This window comes from Lotus japonicus, chromosome 1 (genome assembly GCF_012489685.1).
Source record: "Lotus japonicus ecotype B-129 chromosome 1, LjGifu_v1.2".
NCBI classification, from domain to species: domain Eukaryota; kingdom Viridiplantae; phylum Streptophyta; class Magnoliopsida; order Fabales; family Fabaceae; genus Lotus; species Lotus japonicus.
Window position 1 is genome coordinate 82,718,289 of NC_080041.1, and position 19,539 is coordinate 82,737,827.

Sequence of the window (19,539 nt, forward strand, 5' to 3'; positions counted from 1 at the left end):
TTAATGTTACTTACTTTTATTCTTCTGTAGTAGCGTATAACATTGTTAGTTGGATTTTTTTTTTACAATCAAACTCATTAGCCTTATAGCCTATATACATATTAGGGGTGTACAAAACCCGGTCCGGCCTGCCAACCCGTCATGGCCCGCAACTTTTGGGTCGGGTTCGGGCCACTGTGTCTCAACCCATTTCATAAAAATGGACGAAAAGTTATGCCCTATTAAAAACCCGACTTCAGGTAGGGACGAGTTCAAGTGGAGCCTCGGGTTACCTGACCCGTCCCAAGTACATAAATTTTAACACTACTAATAGAATATGTAATTCACATTACAGATAATGCCACTATCTAATGCCTAATATTTTTGTTAGGATTTTATTTTATGATTGTTTGCATTACATTATAGTCAGTACCACGCCACACATTTCATTTCATGGTTGTAGTCCTCTGGGAAAATAGCAAAATAGAATTTGAGTTTATTTTGGTAGATGCTTTGGCAAAAATCACAATTGTAGTGAGCTTTTAAAATATTACAGGGGTTAAGTATGTTATTTTTGAAAATTTTCAGTTGATGTTAAAAAATCTAGGTCAACCCGGTCTTGTTTTATATAAACCCGACCTTAATTAGACCTAAGCATTATAGGGTCATTTCGAGTTGAAGGACGGGTTAGGGTTCACAAAGTGGTCCTATCAACATTTAGGGTCGGGTAAGGGCCAACCATAACCTATCCCAACCCGTCGCGCGTACACGCCTAATGCAGATTATTAAGCTTGCTAACTACCTGTATTCTTGTTTACAAAATCAAAGCGAATTTGAAAGCGGGAAAGCAAGTTTAGCGGGAAAGTGAGACCCAATGAATTCCACGGTCAAAGCTAACTAGATTTTCCCTTTTCCTGAATCTAGTGTGCAATAATTAGACAACGAGGAGGAAACAATAGTGTACTAGTCTTAGTCATACTGTATCCACTACCTTCCTCTTCCCCTCGCTTACCTTTCACCATTGTTTTCCTAATTACAAAACCCAAATTCTGCAAATGCGAGGAAGATAACGAAGCTTAGTTTGACGATGGCGGAGTTAGGGTTTCAGGAGCGAAGCTCGTGGAGGAGGCTTGGTCTAATTCCTCGTGACACCAGCCCCGACTCCGCCGTCTTCACTCTCGAATCCAACCTCAGCCTCTTCTCCTCTGCTTCCGCCTCCGTTGATCGATGCTCATTCGCCTCTGACTCTCACGACCACCACTCTTTCGCCTCTCAACTCTCCCTGGTTCGTATCCCCTATCTTCATCACAATCATCATTAGAAATTGAGTTTCTAAATTAAGAAGAGAATCGAAGAATACTCATCTGTGATTAGGAATTATGAGATTTGATTTTTTAGTGTTCCAATTAGGATCACGCATGATCGAATCTAAGATTTCAATCGTTTTGCAATCTGTTGCAGCATTTGGCAGGGTATGAGGGTGATTTTGCTCACTGCAGTGGTCCAGATCCAAATCCATACAAATCTGCACTGCGCGACAACCACAAGCACCGTCGTTTTGCCAGGAACAGCGAAAACGCCAAAGGTAAACTTCATTTTTTGTTTCTATTGAAAAAGTGAAGTTACTAAATTGACAATTTCATGATTGATATTCACATCGCAGTTCAAAACGAAGATAGTGATTTTGACATTGAAGATGAAAGCCAGCAAGTGGAACTGGATTCAGCAAGAAACTCTTTCTCTTTAGCTCTCAAAGGTAAACCCTCTACCACTCCCTACTTTATGCCTTATTTTTATAATCCCTAGTATAATTTATGTTATTGCTTTTTCTTTCTTTGTTCATAAAGAATGCCAAGATAGGAGATCGAGATCTGAAGCCTTGTTAGAGAAGGCTTATGCATTAGATCTGAGCAATACAGCTGCATCTTCTCCGCGCCTCGGAACGGTGAGGAAGAACACACTTTCTTCTCGAAGGTCTGGTACTGCCACTGCCACTTTCGCCAGTCCCGGAACACCGAATTATCGTGGTGCAATGCAAAAGGGGTGGAGCTCTGAGCGAGTCCCCTTGCATGGAAGTGCTGCCAGGAATCAGGTGGTGTTGCCATTCAGCAATGGAAGAGCATTGCCATCAAAATGGGAAGATGCAGAGAGGTGGATTCTCAGTCCTGTTACCAGAGATGGCATGGGCAGGGCTTCGGTTCAGCAGCCCAACAAGAGGCCGAAGTCCAAGAGCGGGCCGCTCGGTCCCCCTGGTATCGCGTATTATTCAATGTTTTCTCCGGCTGCGCCAATGTGTGAGAGGCGTAACACGGGGAATTTTATGGCAGCTTCTCCATTTTCAGCTGGGGTTCTCTCAGCTGAGGGACTAACAATCCGTTCCGGTGGCCATGGGGGAGCGGTTGCCACGACTACTGAACCTTGTATGGCTCGATCATCTAGTGTCCATGGATGTTCCGAGATGCTGAATCAGCCATCAGTGCCTGGCCAAGGTTGGGATAAGGTTTACATAAATTCTAATTGCTTGACTTTCCATTTACTTATTTTATTCTGCAAACAACCTGTGATTATGTATTTGGCCCTTATTACATGGTTGTATGAATGGAATACATGGTTTCTTTGGACACCAATAAGTGGCTGATGGTTGAAATGAAATGGGGTTATAGGCAATTTTTATGTATGAGGGTGTCATCGCAAATATGTATATGATGGTACTCTCTTTATGATTATGAAACTGGACCTCAAGTTTGCATGCATCTGACCCTGCATTGTTGATGTTGATTTTAACTTACAGAAGATAGGTTTGATTGCTTCAAAGGGGTGGGAACTGATGTATCTCATGCTGTTTCAAGAAGGGACATGGCAACCCAGATGAGTCCACAGGGTAGCTCAGGCTCCTCTTCTAATTTGAGGCTTTCTTTCTCTGCCTCCACTCCATCTGCCTTGCCTATCACTGAATTGCAGGGTGGTTCTTCTGCTAAAGTGAATATCAGGGATGTGCAGATAGACGAACATGTAACTTTGACAAGGTGGTCCAAGAAAAACAGGGCCATGTTCTCCGGCAGAGCCTCAGAAAATGTTGAAAGTAGGAAAATAAGCGCTCAATCTTCAGCTTGGGACATATCTGAAACATCAAAAACAGACTCAAAGTATGTGTACTTTTGCATAGTGTCAATTTTATTTAATCTATATGGTAAATTAAGGAGAAATTGATTCAAGATAACTTTGCTTTGAGAATCTGAACCAAATGGGGTGATATAAAGGAATTACCATCAAGCAGTGATGTTTTATTTTTGAAGTCAAGTTTTTCACTCCATTATTATCCAATTTCTCTGAACAACACAGAAAATGTAGTAATCCTTTATAGTTCATTGCAGGGCAACAATAATTTGTGTTTGTGAAATTTAATGTGATGCATTAGCTAAGCTATATAATTTTTGTTTGGCCTTGAAATATTTCTGTTAAAAATCTGGAGCTGTCAATAGTCTCTATTACCTTTCAACTATGATTCATGTTGCCCATCCTAGACAATTCAGTCAATTTGTTTGCAAGAAAATCTTCGCATAAACTTTATATTGTTTGTAAAACGTCAGCTCTTTTTACCCTCTCAGGGCAAAAAGTGAGGAAGCCAAAATCACAGCATGGGAGAACTTGCAGAAGGCAAAAGCTGTGGCAGCAGTTCGGAAACTAGAGGTAGCTTCGTACTGATTTCTTTATTTGGAGAGTCCAAATAAGGACCTTGTCAAAAATGCTAAGAAGCAAAATGTCCATTGCAATAATTTGAGTTGCTGTTGTCCTTTTATGATAAATATCTTCGTTGAAGTTGTATTTATGGATTCTCTATTCTAGCTATAGCTGTTTGTCCAATAGGATGCCTTAAAAGAATGCATCTTATTTTCATGTGTGTAAAACAAGTTGTCTTTACTGATTATGCACAAATAAAAGTTATGTGAATCGTACAATTGTTAATTTATTTAGCTGCATACATGCTTTAAAGATTACTTCCATGTTTGGAGTCCAATAATTTCAAAAAAATGAACAATTGAAGTGCAAAGGGGCTAAAAACAAATGGATGTGACAATTTTTTGTACTTTTTCTATTTCAGATGAAGTTGGAAAAGAGGCGAGCGTCCTCTATGGATAAGATTATGAACAAGCTTAGATTGGCCAAAACAAAAGCCCAAGAAATGAGAAGTTCTGTTTCACCCAACCAAACTGATCAAGTTGTAAGAACTTCTCACAAGGCTTCATCATTTCTTAGAACCAGCCAGATGCGTTCCTTAAGTGGTTGTTTCACTTGCCATGCCTTTTAAACAATATTTTCTGTTTGATCAATGCTGGGTAAGTTTCTCTGTAAACCTTGTCCTGGTTTAGAAATCACTTCTGTAACACTTGGATTTGAACATTTGTTAAAGTAACATGCTCTTCAATACCAATTGTCTGCTTATCTCAGAATTTGAGAAGTTATGATTTTTGTTAATGTGTCTAAGATTTCAGATAAGTTGAAAAGGTTTAAGTTGTTTGTTAATTATACAGGAACTTTTTCAGTCATTAACTTAACTGTCTTTCAAACAGATGTACGCTCTTGCTTCCTTCTGTAACATTCCAGCTCTAGCTTCTTCCTCTTGAGTTTTGATAGCCTAAAAAGGTTTATTACTTCCTTTGCTACTCACCAAAGAAATTGCACGCGATATCCTTGTTCCCATTTTGATTATGGATTTTTACATCCTTGACCAGGCTTGAGAAGGATTTAAATGCCCCCCATGTTAATGAATGAAAGGTGTACAATAGTGAGCAGCTGTGTTGAGATCAAAATGGGGTCATTGCCATTTTACATTACATGAAATACCAGCATCTTCATTGAAGGTCTCGGATAAAATCTAAGTCCCTAGTGCTGTCACCCTCGGTGGTTGGGATTCAGTGGTTAGCAAAATAACTAGTACTAGGGCAAGTTTTAGAACTAAGTTTTTTTTTCTCCCTACAGGATAAGAATCTATTCAAAACTTCAAAATTCATGTAATCTAATCTATAGGGACAATGAAGGTAACTTCAAAATTCTGCTACTACTGCAATTTTGTTTTTCTTTCATTTCATTGCAATTTTGATTTTTCTTTCATTTCATTTAATCTTGGCTTAATTCCACTTTGAGCCCCTGATGTTTTCAAAATGTGCGATTGACCCCCCTGTGTTTAAAATGTGCGGTCAGGGCCCCTAACGTTACAGAAACGTTAACTTTGGGCCCTTCCGTCCACTTCCGTTAGTTGACCAAACGGAAATGCTGACGAGGCACCCTTTAATGAATAAAAAAATTCATTTTCTAATAAAAAAATACATAATAATAAAATTACGATATTTGATTACACCATCTTCTATCCTGAGTTCTGAGCTGAAGGGTGGAAATGGGAAAAGGAAGAAGAATGAGGATGATGATGATGATAAGGGTTGGGGTTTTTTTTTTTTGAAGAAGCCTTTATGAAGAAGAAGCCTTTATGAAGAAGAAGCCTTTATGAAGAAGCCTTTATATGAAGAAGAAGAAGAAGCCTTTATATGAAGAAGAAGAAGAAAAGAAGAAGAAGCCTTTATGAAGAAGAAGCCTGAAAAGAAGAAGAAGCCTTTATGAAGAAGAAGCCTTTATGAAGAAGAAGAAGAAGAAGCCTTTATATGAAGAAGAAGAAGAAAAGAAGAAGAAGCCTTTATGAAGAAGAAGAAGAAAAGAAGAAGAAGCCTTTATGAAGAAGAAGAAGAAGAAGAAGAAGAAGCCTTTATGAAGAAGAAGCCTTTATGAAGAAGAAGAAGAAGAAGAAGAAGAAGCCTTTATGAAGAAGAAGCCTTTATGAAGAAGAAGCCTTTATGAAGAAGAAGCCTTTATGAAGAAGAAGAAGAAGCCTTTATGAAGAAACAGTAGTGATTAAGCAAATTAAACTAAACTCATTTAGGCTTCAAAGTGGACAGCACAGCACGTGCAGAAAACAAAAGTTACTCACAACATTGTATACTTTTTCGATCTGTGAACCCAGATCCAGAGCCACCCACCCACACTCAGCAAACCCGACAATCCATAAGCCCTCACCCACACCTAGTGAACTAATTGACCAAAATAGGAGAAAGAGAGAAGATAGAGTGAGAAGATAGAGTGGGAAGGTAGAAGAAGATCAGAACCAAACCCAAGGTTTGACCCAAAAATTGCAGAAGTCTTGCTCTTGCTCTTTCTCTCGCTCACTCGATCTTCTTCATCCCTTTCTCCCTCGTTGCTTGGCTTTGATCTTCCTCGATCTTCTTCAGGATTGTGATGGGGTTTGGTCGCATGGGGAGAGAATGGTGGCATCAATGAAAATATTGTTGAAGATGAAGATTGTGCATTTGTTGTAGAAGAAGAAGCAATTGATATGAAATTGGGAATGGGTCAGATTGGATTAGGGTTCAAATTGGGGTTAAATTAAGGTTGAAAGGGATTTAGGGTTAATTTACCAAAGTTAAAAAAAATATTATTATGTTTTAATATTTTTTATTAGAAAAATGAATTTTTTTATTAATTAAAGGGTCTCACGCCAGCATTTCCGTTTGGTCAACTAACGGAAGGGGACGGAAGGACCCAAAGTTAACGTTTCTGTAACGTTAGGGGCCCTGACCGCACATTTTAAACACGGGGGGTGTCAATCGCACATTTTGAAACATCAGGGGCTCAAAGTGGAATTAAGCCTTTAATCTTCTATCTCTCGTTTCACTGGTACTGGTTTCCGTTTGGGATGTACCAATGCTGCTGTTTTATTTACTCGAGCTAGTTTGTTATGGGTAAAGATGCGTGTACCAGGTAAATTGGTGCATGCTATATTGGTTATGACAAAAGACAAAAACGGATGAAATAAATTGTCTAAGAACTTCAGGAGTTTGCTAAAAAATACCAATTATCGTATAAAACCAAACAGGGTTTAACAGGGCTGGAGAGCAACTTAATTCCACCTTATAGCACTGTTTCATAAATGGGGTTCTGAAAATGGTTCAACCAACCCTGTCAATTGGGTGGAAATAGGTTGTGCTAGACTAGGCTTTGCTTAAATAGGTCTGACTCATTTCGAAAATTCAAGGCTTGAGCTTGACCTGTTACCTTTGTCATAGAATTTCTATTAGGCCTGAGTGCTAGCCTATTGAAAGCTTGACTTGACCCGGAGCCTATTTAAAAGTCTGCTTTGTAATAAGCCATTCATTTAGACTGACAAATATATTTGTAAACATATTAGCAAACTTATAGGCTAACAAGTCAAAATATATCAAAATCGTTATATCGTTAGTCAAATTAAATATATCATTAGTCCACTTCTGAAGAGGTTTATATCGTTAAATACTTATATAATAACATGTTTAAGCATATAAATAAGTTAATAAAAATATAATATAAGATATTATTATAAAAGTTCAATGTAAAAATAAGAGAATTAATAACATAAATTTATATTTATTTAAACTCTTTAAGTGGTCTAAGCCTCATCTTTTTAACTAAATAGACTTTTAGAAAAGCCTTGATTTTGTCTATTTATTAATTTGGTTCTGGCCTGACCTGACCCTGATGTAGGCTAGACCATAAACCCCTGTCGGCGGCATGACCTACTTCCATCCCTACCCGTCACTATCCCACCTAAAGTGGGATGCTGGGTTGACCCACCTAAAATGACTAAAATGTAAGACAAAATGTAAAAATAACAAACTACTTACACTAGAAAAACGGGTTGACATAAGTCAAATTCATTTTGCCGGCCTTGTTGGTAAGCTCTCAAGCTAACCATTCAAAAAAATGAGCCAATCTAACTTGGATTGGTGTGTTTTTTGTTTTTTTGTTACAACGGAAAATTAACAACAACTAACAAAGGACATCCTGACAAATTAGGGGAACAACAATGGCATGGGGAAGTTTCCAAACTTGCCACCCACACCTGACTCTAGTAGCATAACGTGCCAAGGCATCAGCAACCAAGTTGCGCTCTTTAGATTGGTGTGTTCAGTGAGACTCAGAAGAACTATTAAATGTTAAAATGAAATTAATATGTTTTAGGTTTTAACATATATGGTTAAATTTAAATAAGTTCTTATAAATTTATGTTATGATTTTGTCATTGACAATTTTAATTTAAATAAATACAAGTGACGTAATAATCCTCACATGATTAGTTCATGTGGACAATTACTTTTGATCTTTTTAAAATATGTTTTATTTTTTTGTCATTCTGCTCCCCTATTTCCTTCTTTCTCTTCCCTCCTCATCCAACGACCACCCAAGCTCCACAACCGTTAGTCTGTTACCCATATCTTTCGAAGAGGTTCTTGATCCAATACAATTGTTTCCCATCTAACATTATTATGGGTTTTTATGGACAATGAATTGTTTAGAGACACTTACTGACTTAATGTGATCTTCTAACCTTGAGGGGATAACCTCATAATTATCGATTGTGAGGATACATTGACAAAGCAGAAAAATTAAAGTACGATATTGGATGTTCATTTTTAAATGTAGAGTTTAGATAAAGTGTCAAGCAAGTAATTGTAACCGTTGAATTTCATGGTGTAACACAACCTAACTCCTTTCTTGAATTTTGAATCTCTTACCATTTTTTAATTGCTCTATTGCACTTTCACCTATGGTATAAAATTACCTCCCATACGAGCTCGGCAACTAGCATGAATTAATTAATGAAGACAGGTAAACAAGTTTTTTTATACATTGAAAATATAAATTATAACCATCAACGATTGATCTCCTCACCCCCCCTCTCTATACATGCAAACAAGTAAAACAACAGAAACCACATATAAAAGTTAGCACATAAATAATTATAACTTGCTCATAGTTTTTTTTTTTGGTATAGAAAGAAAGAAACAAAAAAGGAAAAACAGGCAAAGGTCTAGAACTAAGGTTCACTGAGAAGATATCCATCACATCTGCAAATAGCACACGACTCACTCCTTCAAGCGGAATGGAAATGAAACCAAAGGCTCATTGCAGTGCGCTCCATGCTTTATCAGAAAATTAGCACAAGCATTGCTTTCCCGCAAAGTATATATGATTCAACTCCACTACACAAGATCGAACCAGTAGGTCTTTTATACGAAAGCATCCATAAAATCAGTTTGTCACTCTACCACTCGAAAATCATGCTTGCAGGACAACCCAGGGAAGATAGCCAAAGATTCTAAATGGAGAATCTCTGAGTCATTTGGAAAGCCATAGACACCCCAATCCACTCTTCCATCAAGCTCAGAAAACCACCAAAGCCACCTCATCGAAGATTGCCAAGCACGTTGCCATCAACATTGAGGGCAATTCACTTTTGAAGAGAAGGCGACTGTTTAACCATCCTGGGTTGAATCTGACATATCCCATGATTGGTCGGAAAAGAGCGCGAGCAGTATCAAAGGGTCATAATTGTTATATTTACGGCCAAGGTCCGATCATACAATCTTGAACTTTCTAGGCACAAAGAATTCATCACCCTCCACACGCACCACAAGATTGCGCACAACTATGAGGACTTTTCCCGCACATGATGCGCAAACTTGCGGGAACAAATTCTCTCAATTTTATTTTTTCTCAATTTTTTGCAGTAGAATTTGTGGGGGTTTTTAGTCACCACAAATGTTGAAAACCACCACAAATGTTGCCAATATTTTACAGCAACATTTGTGGTGATTTGGTAACATTTTGTGACAGCTAAAAACTGTCGCAAATGTCTACCGCAGAAAATTGAGAGATCCCACTCCAAACTTGCTCATAGTTTCTAGGCTTAATTCCAGTTTGGGTCCCTGATGTTTCAGAAATGTGCGATTTGCGTCCCCCGTGTTTAAAACGTGCGGTCAAGCTCCCTGACGTTTCTAAAACGTGCGATCGAAGCCCTCCCGTCCATATCCGTTTGGTTCCGTCTGTTGACCAAACGGAGCTGCGTCCACATGTAATAAAACGAGCGAATTTACTCTCTGATCTTTCATCTTTGTGCAATTTGCCTCCCTAATATTTAAAAACAGAATTTCAAAAAATAAATCTTTAAAAGATTGTAACAAAAAAAAACATTAATTTGTTTCAGAAAAAAAAACATATCATTAATCTTGAATGAAAACAAATCATTCATTATCAAAGTAACACAACCTGAAACAGATTCAAATCAACAACAATTCAAGAAAAAAAATTGAATCTTCAATTCATGTTCGTTAACAAAACAACACATTTATCAAGAATAGTAATAACAATTTTCTCCCTAGTTCATCTTCCACTTTCAAACACACACATTTCTCTCCATTTTTCATTAAAAAATAGATCCAGCACAAACAAAAAACACATAAATGGCTATGGTGAAGAGAGTGAGATTACAGGTGAAAAAGATGAACTGATTTGGATTTTTTATAATTTATATTTAGTTATATTCTGATATTATTTAGTTTTTTAATTAAATTGTTTTATTATAAATTTTATTGAAACATGAGGGAGTAAATTCGCTCGTTTTAAACATTAGGGAGACAAATTGCACAAAGATGAAAGATCAGTGGGTAAATTCGCTCGTTTTATTACACGTGGACGCAGCTCCATTTGGTCAACAGACAGAATCAAACGGATATGGACGGAAGGGCTTCGATCGCATGTTTTAGAAACGTCAGGGAGCTCTTGACAGCACGTTTTAAACACGGGGGACGCAAATCGCACATTTCTGAAACATCAGGGGCCCAAACTGGAATTAAGCATAGTTTCTATAAGAGATGCAAACAACGTTTTTTTGTTATTTTTGATTTAATAATAATAATTGTTAAGAAAATAAGAAGGGTTAATAGCTTTTTATTTACACGAGATAGTTCATTTAAATGACATTGTTGGGAGAAATAAATAATGGAATTGAATATCCAACGTGGAAGACCACGTGAGATGAGATGGTTGACCAAGCAGATGGGAATCACGTGTCAGGGTGTTGACGTCTGACTGTGCCCGATCGAAAACGCAACCACCGCAATATTGTCAGAAAATCACGTGGATTTCTCATGCATCCTTCACTCACTCACTCACTCTACTCATTTCTTACCTTTGCTACCCTCACACACAACCCTATGCACTTTCTTTTTTTCTTCAACAGCGCACAGACACCTCACATTCTTTACTTTTCCTCTGAACTTTGCATGCCATTGCCCAATCATGTTCTATCTCCCACCCAATAAAATACTATAAGATATTTCATTTGATTTTGATTTTGTAATTTCTCTTATTTAAATAAGATCTGTTGTATGCTTCACCCGATGAAAATTGTTATATTATGCTATTGCCTAACCTAGTTGCAGGGGCAGCTGAACACGGCTACTTGAAATGGAAACCATTTGTCGTCTTCAACTTTTTTGTAGCATTGGAAATGGAAACCCAGATCACCAAGCACGCAACTCTTCCACTGTGCCCGTACAGGTGTCCCTAACGGCAGGAGCATAACATTTCCCTGCATCCCATCTATCAATTTGCTTCCAATCCAAGAATGCACTTGATTTTTATTTAATATAAGCATTTTAATGATGTTGTTTAGTATGCATCTAATTAAAATACAACACAAAAAATTGATATGATTTGCTCACTAAATTAATCTTTTTAAAATCAATCATTAATTATCTATTCTAAAAAAAAATGATTGGTGTGAACACTTCAATTGTGACAAACATCCAAACACCTCTAATTTGTAGGTTAAAAACAGCTACAAATTGGTTTTTAACTCCCACAAATTAAACTAGAGGGGTGTTTGAGTGTTGAACACTATTATGATGTTCACCAATAAATACTCATATTTTCTAAAATATATAAAATATTCCTCCCTACTTATTCAAATCAATTAATATCAACATGTTATAATTCTGATGTCAACATGTTAGGGCTATCTATGGAATAATGATTTCTTAACACTCCATTTTAATCTACAAGCACCATGAGAGTTATAGGAATAAATGAGACAAAAATGACTCATATGATGTGTGATGTGATAGAAAAAGTAAAAGAAAATTAGAAGAGAAAGTAAATGAAAATAAGATGGCAGAGAAAGTGAAATGTGAATGAATCAAAACTCCCCTATAATTAAGATTAACATTTTTATCTTACATTGTAAATATCCAAAATGATAAAAAAAAAGCGGGAGATAATATACATGATATATTATCTTTCATATCCATTATTCGTTCCCATATTCTTATAAGGAAAATCTTCAAACACCTCACCAAAATCAAATAAATATACAACATGGCCAAGTTTTCCTTGCTAAAAGAATGAGTATAAAATTGGACATAAAAAATAATTCACGCCTTACAAAAAGGAAGGATAGAGAGATCGACATTATAGATTCCATTAATCCAACACCAGTTGGGTGGGGACTTGGGGAACACTTGGAATTTCTCGCCATAATTTTTTATAATATCTCTGATACAACAAATTAGTACAATTGGGATTCCAAAATTGAAAATCCTTCATATACTTCAGATAAATAACTTTGTTAAAGAGATAGCCAATATGCACGATTGACAGCATAATATCTGTAATTAAGAAATGGCTACACCTTTTGTATTGAATTAATCAGCTATATAAACAAGCTCATTAAACCTTAATCATATCTCTCATGCTCAACATTTCGAGCCTGGTAAGGCCTAGCAAGAGGATTAAGATAATTAGGGATAACACTCCTACTAGACATTGCAACAGGGAACCCTATCCCTGCATTGTTACTTGAAGCAGCACGTTCAAGTGACTGAATCTGTGTCTTGAGAAACTTGACATAGTGAATTGCCTCATCCAACATGGAAGCAGTGTCCATCTTGGTTCCTCCGGGGACCAACCTCTGCAGTATCCTTATCTTCTCGCTTATCCTCTCTCTCCGGTGCCTCGCCGCCACGCTTTGAGGGTCCTTTGAAATCCTCACGTTCCTCCGCTTCGGCGGCTTCACTGACTCAGGGTCTACCATGTGTATTGGCTGCATCGCCGCCACCCTGAATATCATCTCCCTCATCGCCACCATCGTGTTCCGCTTCTCAAAGGACACCGTAGTATCAGCACCGCCACAACTAGTACTGTTTGACAAGCAAGTTGTGGCGGTGTTGCTGCTACGGTGTTGAAGCAATGTTGGGGTTGGGTTATTGTTAGTGAAAGAGATTGTGGAGGACGGTAAGTGTGTAAATGATAGTGGCATGGTACTAACAGCGCCAGCTGGCTCCTCTGGCGGTGGAATTGCGTCGGCGCCGTAAGCTGCTGAGAATTCAGGGAATTGCATCATCATCATGAAATCCTCTGATGATGGGGAAGATTTTAACTGGTCAAAAGAGTCCATTAGGGGGGAGAAATTAAAGGATGGAGAAGTATTTAAAGGGTGACTGAAAAGACTGAGAAACTAGCAGATGAACAGAGGGATGGGGAAGAAGAATAGGAGTGGGAATAGGAGTTCTGTCTGCAGAATGTGCAGTGTGTGAAGAATGCCTATTCGATTGGTGAGAAGGAAGGAAGAATAGTGAAAAAATCAATAAAATAGTGATATTGGGAACAGGCTACCGCAATGTATCAACACCTTACAGGCGGTGATTGAATTTATATAGGATGTATATACGTATGTTTTAATCTAGATCATTCATAGTTAGATTTAAGTATTTAACGGTCATAATTTATTTTCACATTCTTATATAAAAATATGGGTTAAATATATTTTTCGTCCCTAAACTTAAATTATTGAGTTTTAACTTTAATCTTCACCATTTTTTTTCTTCTTTCATACTCTATCAATTGAAATTTATGGGTTTCTTCATTTGAAAGCTCACACCTTTATCTCTGATTTTTGGTTTGGCCACAAATAGAACCAGAAATTGTTGCCCTTTTCTTCATCTTCTTATCCATCATTTACAGGTCTTTTCCATTTTCTGAATTCTCTGGATTTGGGGTTTTTGTTTTCTGATTTCTCTGGAATGAGTTTATGGGTTGGGTTTCTGGGTTTTGGGGTTTTCGGGGTGGTGGTGCGGTGGGATTAGGGGTGACGATTCAGTTTTCGATCATAGGGTCCTAGGTTGAGGTTGGATGAGAGGGAAGGAGATGCGTTGGGGTTCTTGAGTTTGCTATTGGGTCGGGGTTGATAAATTGGGTTTGCTGGGTGGGTTGAGAACAACGACGGAACTAAGAAAAATAATATGAGAGAGTTAAAATAAGATACTAAACATAAATTAAAATTTTTTATTTGGAATGGACTCATACATAGACAAAAAATAATGATTAAACTAAATTATATACTCATTGAAAATTTATTATATGTTGCATTAATAATATTGGAAATTTGCTTTTTCATTTTTTTTTCAAATGTTTCTCTTGAAAAGAAATATTATTCTTTGTTATTAGTTTTTTTAAAGAAATACTATTAGCTTATTTTTGTACCAAAAAAAGACTATTAACTTTCCTCTTGTAATAAAATAATATTTTAAGGTGGCTTCTACCGTGAAAAAGAGTTGTGAAGCTTCTAATATCGTTGGTACTGTATTTTCTTCTAGCAGGGTTGTTTTTATGAAAAAAAATACCCAACATGCAAATTTGCTAAGTGAAATTCATCAGCATGAATGATATTTTGTGAAATTTTATGGTTTTGTTTGCCTGTGTCACCCAAAGGAGTTTACGGTGAATTTTTGTGTGCAAAAGACACAATTAGAAGCTTACACAATTTTGGGCTCAAAGTAGAAAACACATAAGTTTTAAGGTAGGAAATAGAAGTGAACCATAGACAACTTGCTTAAAAGGTGATAGGTTACCCTACTGGAGCTTTTTTTTTTGGTACCAAAGGAAAATGAGTCTTTCACACATGAAAGACCCATTAGCTCTTTCATGCTAGTCTCCACCATACTTTAATTCTTACACTATAAAGGTCAATAAGTAATAATAAGTGAAATAATGTACATGATCAAACAAATTTAAAGAATAGTGGAAATTAAAAATAAGTTTGTCAAAATGGAATTATTATTTAAAAAACCTTCTAGGAGAGTTTTGAACCACCAAGAAATATTTTAATTCTTGAACTAATTAATTGTACAAATTTTATCAAGTAATAATAAATGAAATAATTCACATTCTTAAACAATTTTACATAGTAGGAAAAATAAGTTTGTTAAAATGGAATATTAATCAAAAAATGGATTATGGCTTAGGAAGGATTTGCAGTCTACCTAGAAATCACAGAGCACAAGTACCAATCACTAGGACAACACAATTCATTCGATAGCATATGCATCGTTACATATATATATGATAATTAATTAATTAAGATGTGACCTTTGGGGGTTGCAGTCCTCCCCTGTCTCAATGTGGCTCCGCTTTGAGAAGAAGATTCTAATTTGTGGAGAGGGTTTGATTGTGGGTGGGGATCTTATGAGAGGGTTCTGGTTTGTGGAAAAGAAAAAGATGGATAGAGATGATGATAAGATGAAGATGATGATGAAGGTCCCTCTTCTCTTCCTACTGCATTATCCACCATGGTTAGAGATGAATGAGAATTGAGATTGCCTCCCGCTCTTCTTCCTGAAGCACCACCTCAACCTTCAATTTCAGATCCAAGCTTCCCTCAATCACCACCATCACATTTCTGACCTTCGACCAAATCCGCCACCTACACTTCCTTATCTATCTTCCTCCTTCATACCACCGCGAAAATGCCACACCACCACCTCCGTCCACCACTCACAGACTAGGGCCGCCACCGTTGAAGTAGTTTATTTGGGATATGGGTTTACAAATAGATTCCGGTGAAAACATATTTAAATTTGGCTGCAGATTCATTTTTAAGCTTTGTTTTGTTGTATGTTTCGTTCCATATCCATTTTTTGCTTTAAAGTTTGATTCTTAACATCAAGCTTATTGTTGATTTCAGATCCATTTTTTTTCTTCCTGTTTTTCGTTCTAGATCCGTTTTCTCTTTTTTGATTTCTGACTATTTATAGTTGGTTTTGAAGCATCTCGCTAGAAATGTTGTTGAAGAAGATGGATGTCTAAAAAATGTTTACTTTCTTGGGTTTGAGTTTGCTTGAAGAAGATGAAGATGAAGAATAGGATGAAGGATGAAAATTAAAAGTTTTTTATTTATTTAATTTAAGAATTAGATTTAGAGTTATTTGTAATTTTTTATTTTATTTAATTGTTCATTTTATATGTGGAATCAAAACTTTAAATCAAATGTATATTTTAAATCCACGTCAGATTCATTTAATACGTGACAGTGCCATATCCCTATGGTAGTGCCAATTTGCAAAACTGTCGAAGCTCCGTCGGAGGCAAGGGTGAAATTTGAACAGAAAGGTAATCAGAGGGATGTTTTCCATACTTTGGAGAAAGTATGGACCAAAATCAAATCTCACCTAAAACACAGGGACCAAAAGCTTATTTAACCCTAATATTAAATGAGGGCATGAATGAAAGAGTATGAGGTAAAATTCTTTGAATTTGTAAAATAATAATAGTTTTGAAAAAAGACACAAAAGCTAAAATAACAATAGTTTTAGAAAATTGAGAGTACCATTTGGGGACCGTGGTGTTACGAAGGCACGCCAGCGACAAGTAGGCACGTGGTTAGCACCACCACTCCGACAGAGACCAATTGCGATTATTTCCCTCAAGTCTGGGGCCTTTTTCAAAAGTTACGCCGACGAGGGACGAAAACCAATACTCGCTCAAAGTCTAAGGAAAAAAAATATTTAACCATAAGAAATTATTCTCATAAGATACGTTTTATATATATATATATAATGTATATATATGTGAGAATAGTTAATCATGAATTGTCAGGATTTAAACAATATCATGAAAATGTCATGTTATGTGACTTTTTTTAAAAAGTCACATGACTTCGTGATTTAATCATGACCATCTATGATGGTCATGATTAGATCTAGCAGTCGTAATTTATTATCACGTTCTAAAAAAAACATATTCCTCATAAAATACATTATATATAATAAAACTGTATAACCCAAAAGTTTGAATCCTAGGATCCACACCCTTGTAAAACCCTTAAAATAAAGGGTCATAACACTAGTTCACCACACCCCACTCTGTTCTCACCTTTTCAAAAATGCACACCTCTACAATTTCTGGTAGGGAATCATGTTCCTATTTTTGGCACTTCCCCCTCTTATAGAACACGGTTTGTTTATGAAATCATATATAGAGTATTAAAAAGTTAATCGGTAAACTCCAATTTAAAAAATTCACTTCTTGATAACAATCTTTTTTACTATTGTTTTGCTTTACAGTTTCATCTGGTTACCAAACAAACAACCAATCAATCATTCATTCATTTGATGAACCTGTTTGCTTAAATAATTTTATAATTAGAAAATAACGTTATGTTTAGCCAATTCTCTTTAAATTCGACAATCTGTTAGTGCTTTACAACGTACGATTAAATCTTGCTTATTTGAAAGAAGCAATAGCATATATATAGTTTTTCAACCAACAATATATAAGCTACTATACAGTAAGAAGTTCAAGAATAATACCAATCATTATATTCTTGTTTTGTAACAATTATAATAATCGGTTAGTTCTATGATTTAAATTCTAATACAAACTACATAATAAAACGATCAGTATAGCTAAATCTTCCATACTAAGAAGTAAGAATTATCATTTCAAAAAAAAGAAGAAGTAAGAATTATAGAATATTAACTAGTTTTATTTGCAAAACAAATAGATTGTTTAATGGTGAAATTGATGCTTAATAAGTGCATTGAAAGGGAGTGTTAAATGAAAATAGGAAAGGCATATTCCAAATTTCTGAAATCAGACACATAATATAAGTGAAAGAAAAAAACTAATTCAAGAACCAATAATAAGCAAATTAAAGCCTCATGCAGCAATTACTTCCCGGTGATGAAAGACTTTATGTGCGACAAGCCTTTCTTCAAGATTGTACTCTTTTTTTTCTCGGACTCGGACAACAACACCAAGCTACGGAGGGAAGGATCCAAAGAAGCACCACACAGTTCAAACGCATTAACCATGATAGGGTAAAACTCCTGCGCCCACCTCTTGCTCATGAAAGAATTCTTACGTGGAAGAGAAGAAGACGACGATGCGCTGCCGTAGTATCCAATACACACGCGACCATACGCGTACTCTATGAACGCGGCCAGAATCACAGTTGCACGATCGCAAAAGTAGCCCTTGACGAAGGTTTCGAAGTTTTTTGGAGGCCTTTGAATGAGGTGCACGACAAGCTTACACGTCTCGCGGTAAGCTTGCACAATGTACCAATTGCTGTCGAGTGCAATGGCGGGTTGGTTGAAGATGCGCTTCTCCTTGAGAACAAGTGCTTGAATGGAGAGCAGGAGCTGGAAACACGTGGACACAGATGGGTTCCACTTCTGGAACTTCTTCGCGAGCGGGAGCCAACGGACCAGGCTCAGGCACACTTCGCCGTTATGAAGTAGGTGCGGGCTGAGTTGAGTGAGCCCAAACGAAATGAAATGGATTTTGGGCGGGCTATCCGGGTAATTAGAAGGGAACGCGATATCAAAGAAGAAGAGGCCATCGCGGAAAGGTGTGCCGTTGGCGCCTATAATCACCGCCCTCATGAGATCAATGCGTCCCTCATAGACCCGAACATAGATGGATTCAGGTAGATTTTGTTCAAGGATTTTCCACTCCTTCATGATACTCTTGTACGCTCGGCTATTTATGTTGCTGAACTCTTGGTTAACAAAGTGGTGATCTGAATCGTCCAAAACTACGTCAAAGTTCTTGAACTCGAACTTGTTCCTCGTTTTCATGTCTTCCATGGTGAGAAAGAAAGAAAGAGTAGCTAGGATGCTGAGCAGGTGAAACTTTCTCAACTATCTGTGCCAAAACTATTTCACCCGTAGTATTTATCACTGTTTTTCATAAACCATCATCACAATATCACATCTTCTTTATAAAAGAAAATTTTGTTATGAATAAATAGTAAGCAAGTAAATAAGAGAGGAGAATAGAGGAACAAGAGATATAGAATAATGTGAAGAGGATCCTCTGCTAGGTGCAGACTCCCTTGTATTTATACTATTAGGTTTAGAGTGTTGAACAAGTATACATGTGAGCCTGGCCCATGGACTCCTAACTCTGATGGGCATCCAAATATTCATAACACTCCCCCTTGGATGACCATCCCTTAAGAATGTGCCTCATTAAAACCTTACTAGGAAAAACCCAGTGTGGGATAAAAACCTAGTGAAGGAAAAAGAGTACATCATTTTATAGTTCGTCTTTATACATTGCCTCATTAAAAACCCTACCATGAAAAACCCAATGGGAAAAAACATGGTTAAGGAAAAAAGAGTACAATGCATTTTAATTGAGATCTTTGAGTCGACGAACTCTCATATTCTGCACAAGCTTTTCAAATGTTGTAGTTGGAAGAGCCTTCGTAAATAAGTTTTCCAAATTATCTCTTGAACGAACTTGTTGGATGTCTATGTCACCATTCTTTTGTAGATCATGAGTGAAGAAGAGCCTCGGTGATATTTGCTTTGTCCATCTCCCATGATGTATCCTTCTTTTGATTTGAGTAGTGCA

At 36.8% G+C, this 19,539-nt stretch overlaps 3 protein-coding genes across 3 annotated transcripts; 1 reads left to right on the forward strand and 2 right to left on the reverse strand.

Moving 5' to 3' along the window:
* The first annotated feature begins 833 nt into the window (after positions 1–833).
* LOC130721963 (uncharacterized) lies at positions 834–5,030 on the forward strand. Its single transcript, XM_057572553.1, has 9 exons — positions 834–1,264; positions 1,441–1,564; positions 1,643–1,735; positions 1,827–2,468; positions 2,771–3,125; positions 3,588–3,669; positions 4,082–4,316; positions 4,551–4,623; positions 4,713–5,030. The coding sequence occupies exons 1-7, from the start codon at positions 1,067–1,069 to the stop codon at positions 4,286–4,288; spliced, it is 1,701 nt and encodes a 566-aa protein (XP_057428536.1). The 5' UTR covers positions 834–1,066; the 3' UTR covers positions 4,289–4,316; positions 4,551–4,623; positions 4,713–5,030.
* Positions 5,031–12,486: 7,456 nt separating this feature from the next.
* On the reverse strand, positions 12,487–13,536 carry LOC130732129 (transcription factor HEC1-like). The gene has a single exon (XM_057584241.1). It carries the CDS (start codon positions 13,295–13,297, stop codon positions 12,578–12,580), a length of 720 nt encoding a protein of 239 aa, XP_057440224.1. The 5' UTR covers positions 13,298–13,536; the 3' UTR covers positions 12,487–12,577.
* A 4,310-nt stretch (positions 13,537–17,846) lies between these two features.
* Positions 17,847–18,767, reverse strand: LOC130748551 (putative ubiquitin-conjugating enzyme E2 39). Its single transcript, XM_057601779.1, has one exon. It carries the CDS (start codon positions 18,765–18,767, stop codon positions 17,847–17,849), a length of 921 nt encoding a protein of 306 aa, XP_057457762.1.
* Between the last annotated feature and the right edge of the window lie 772 nt (positions 18,768–19,539).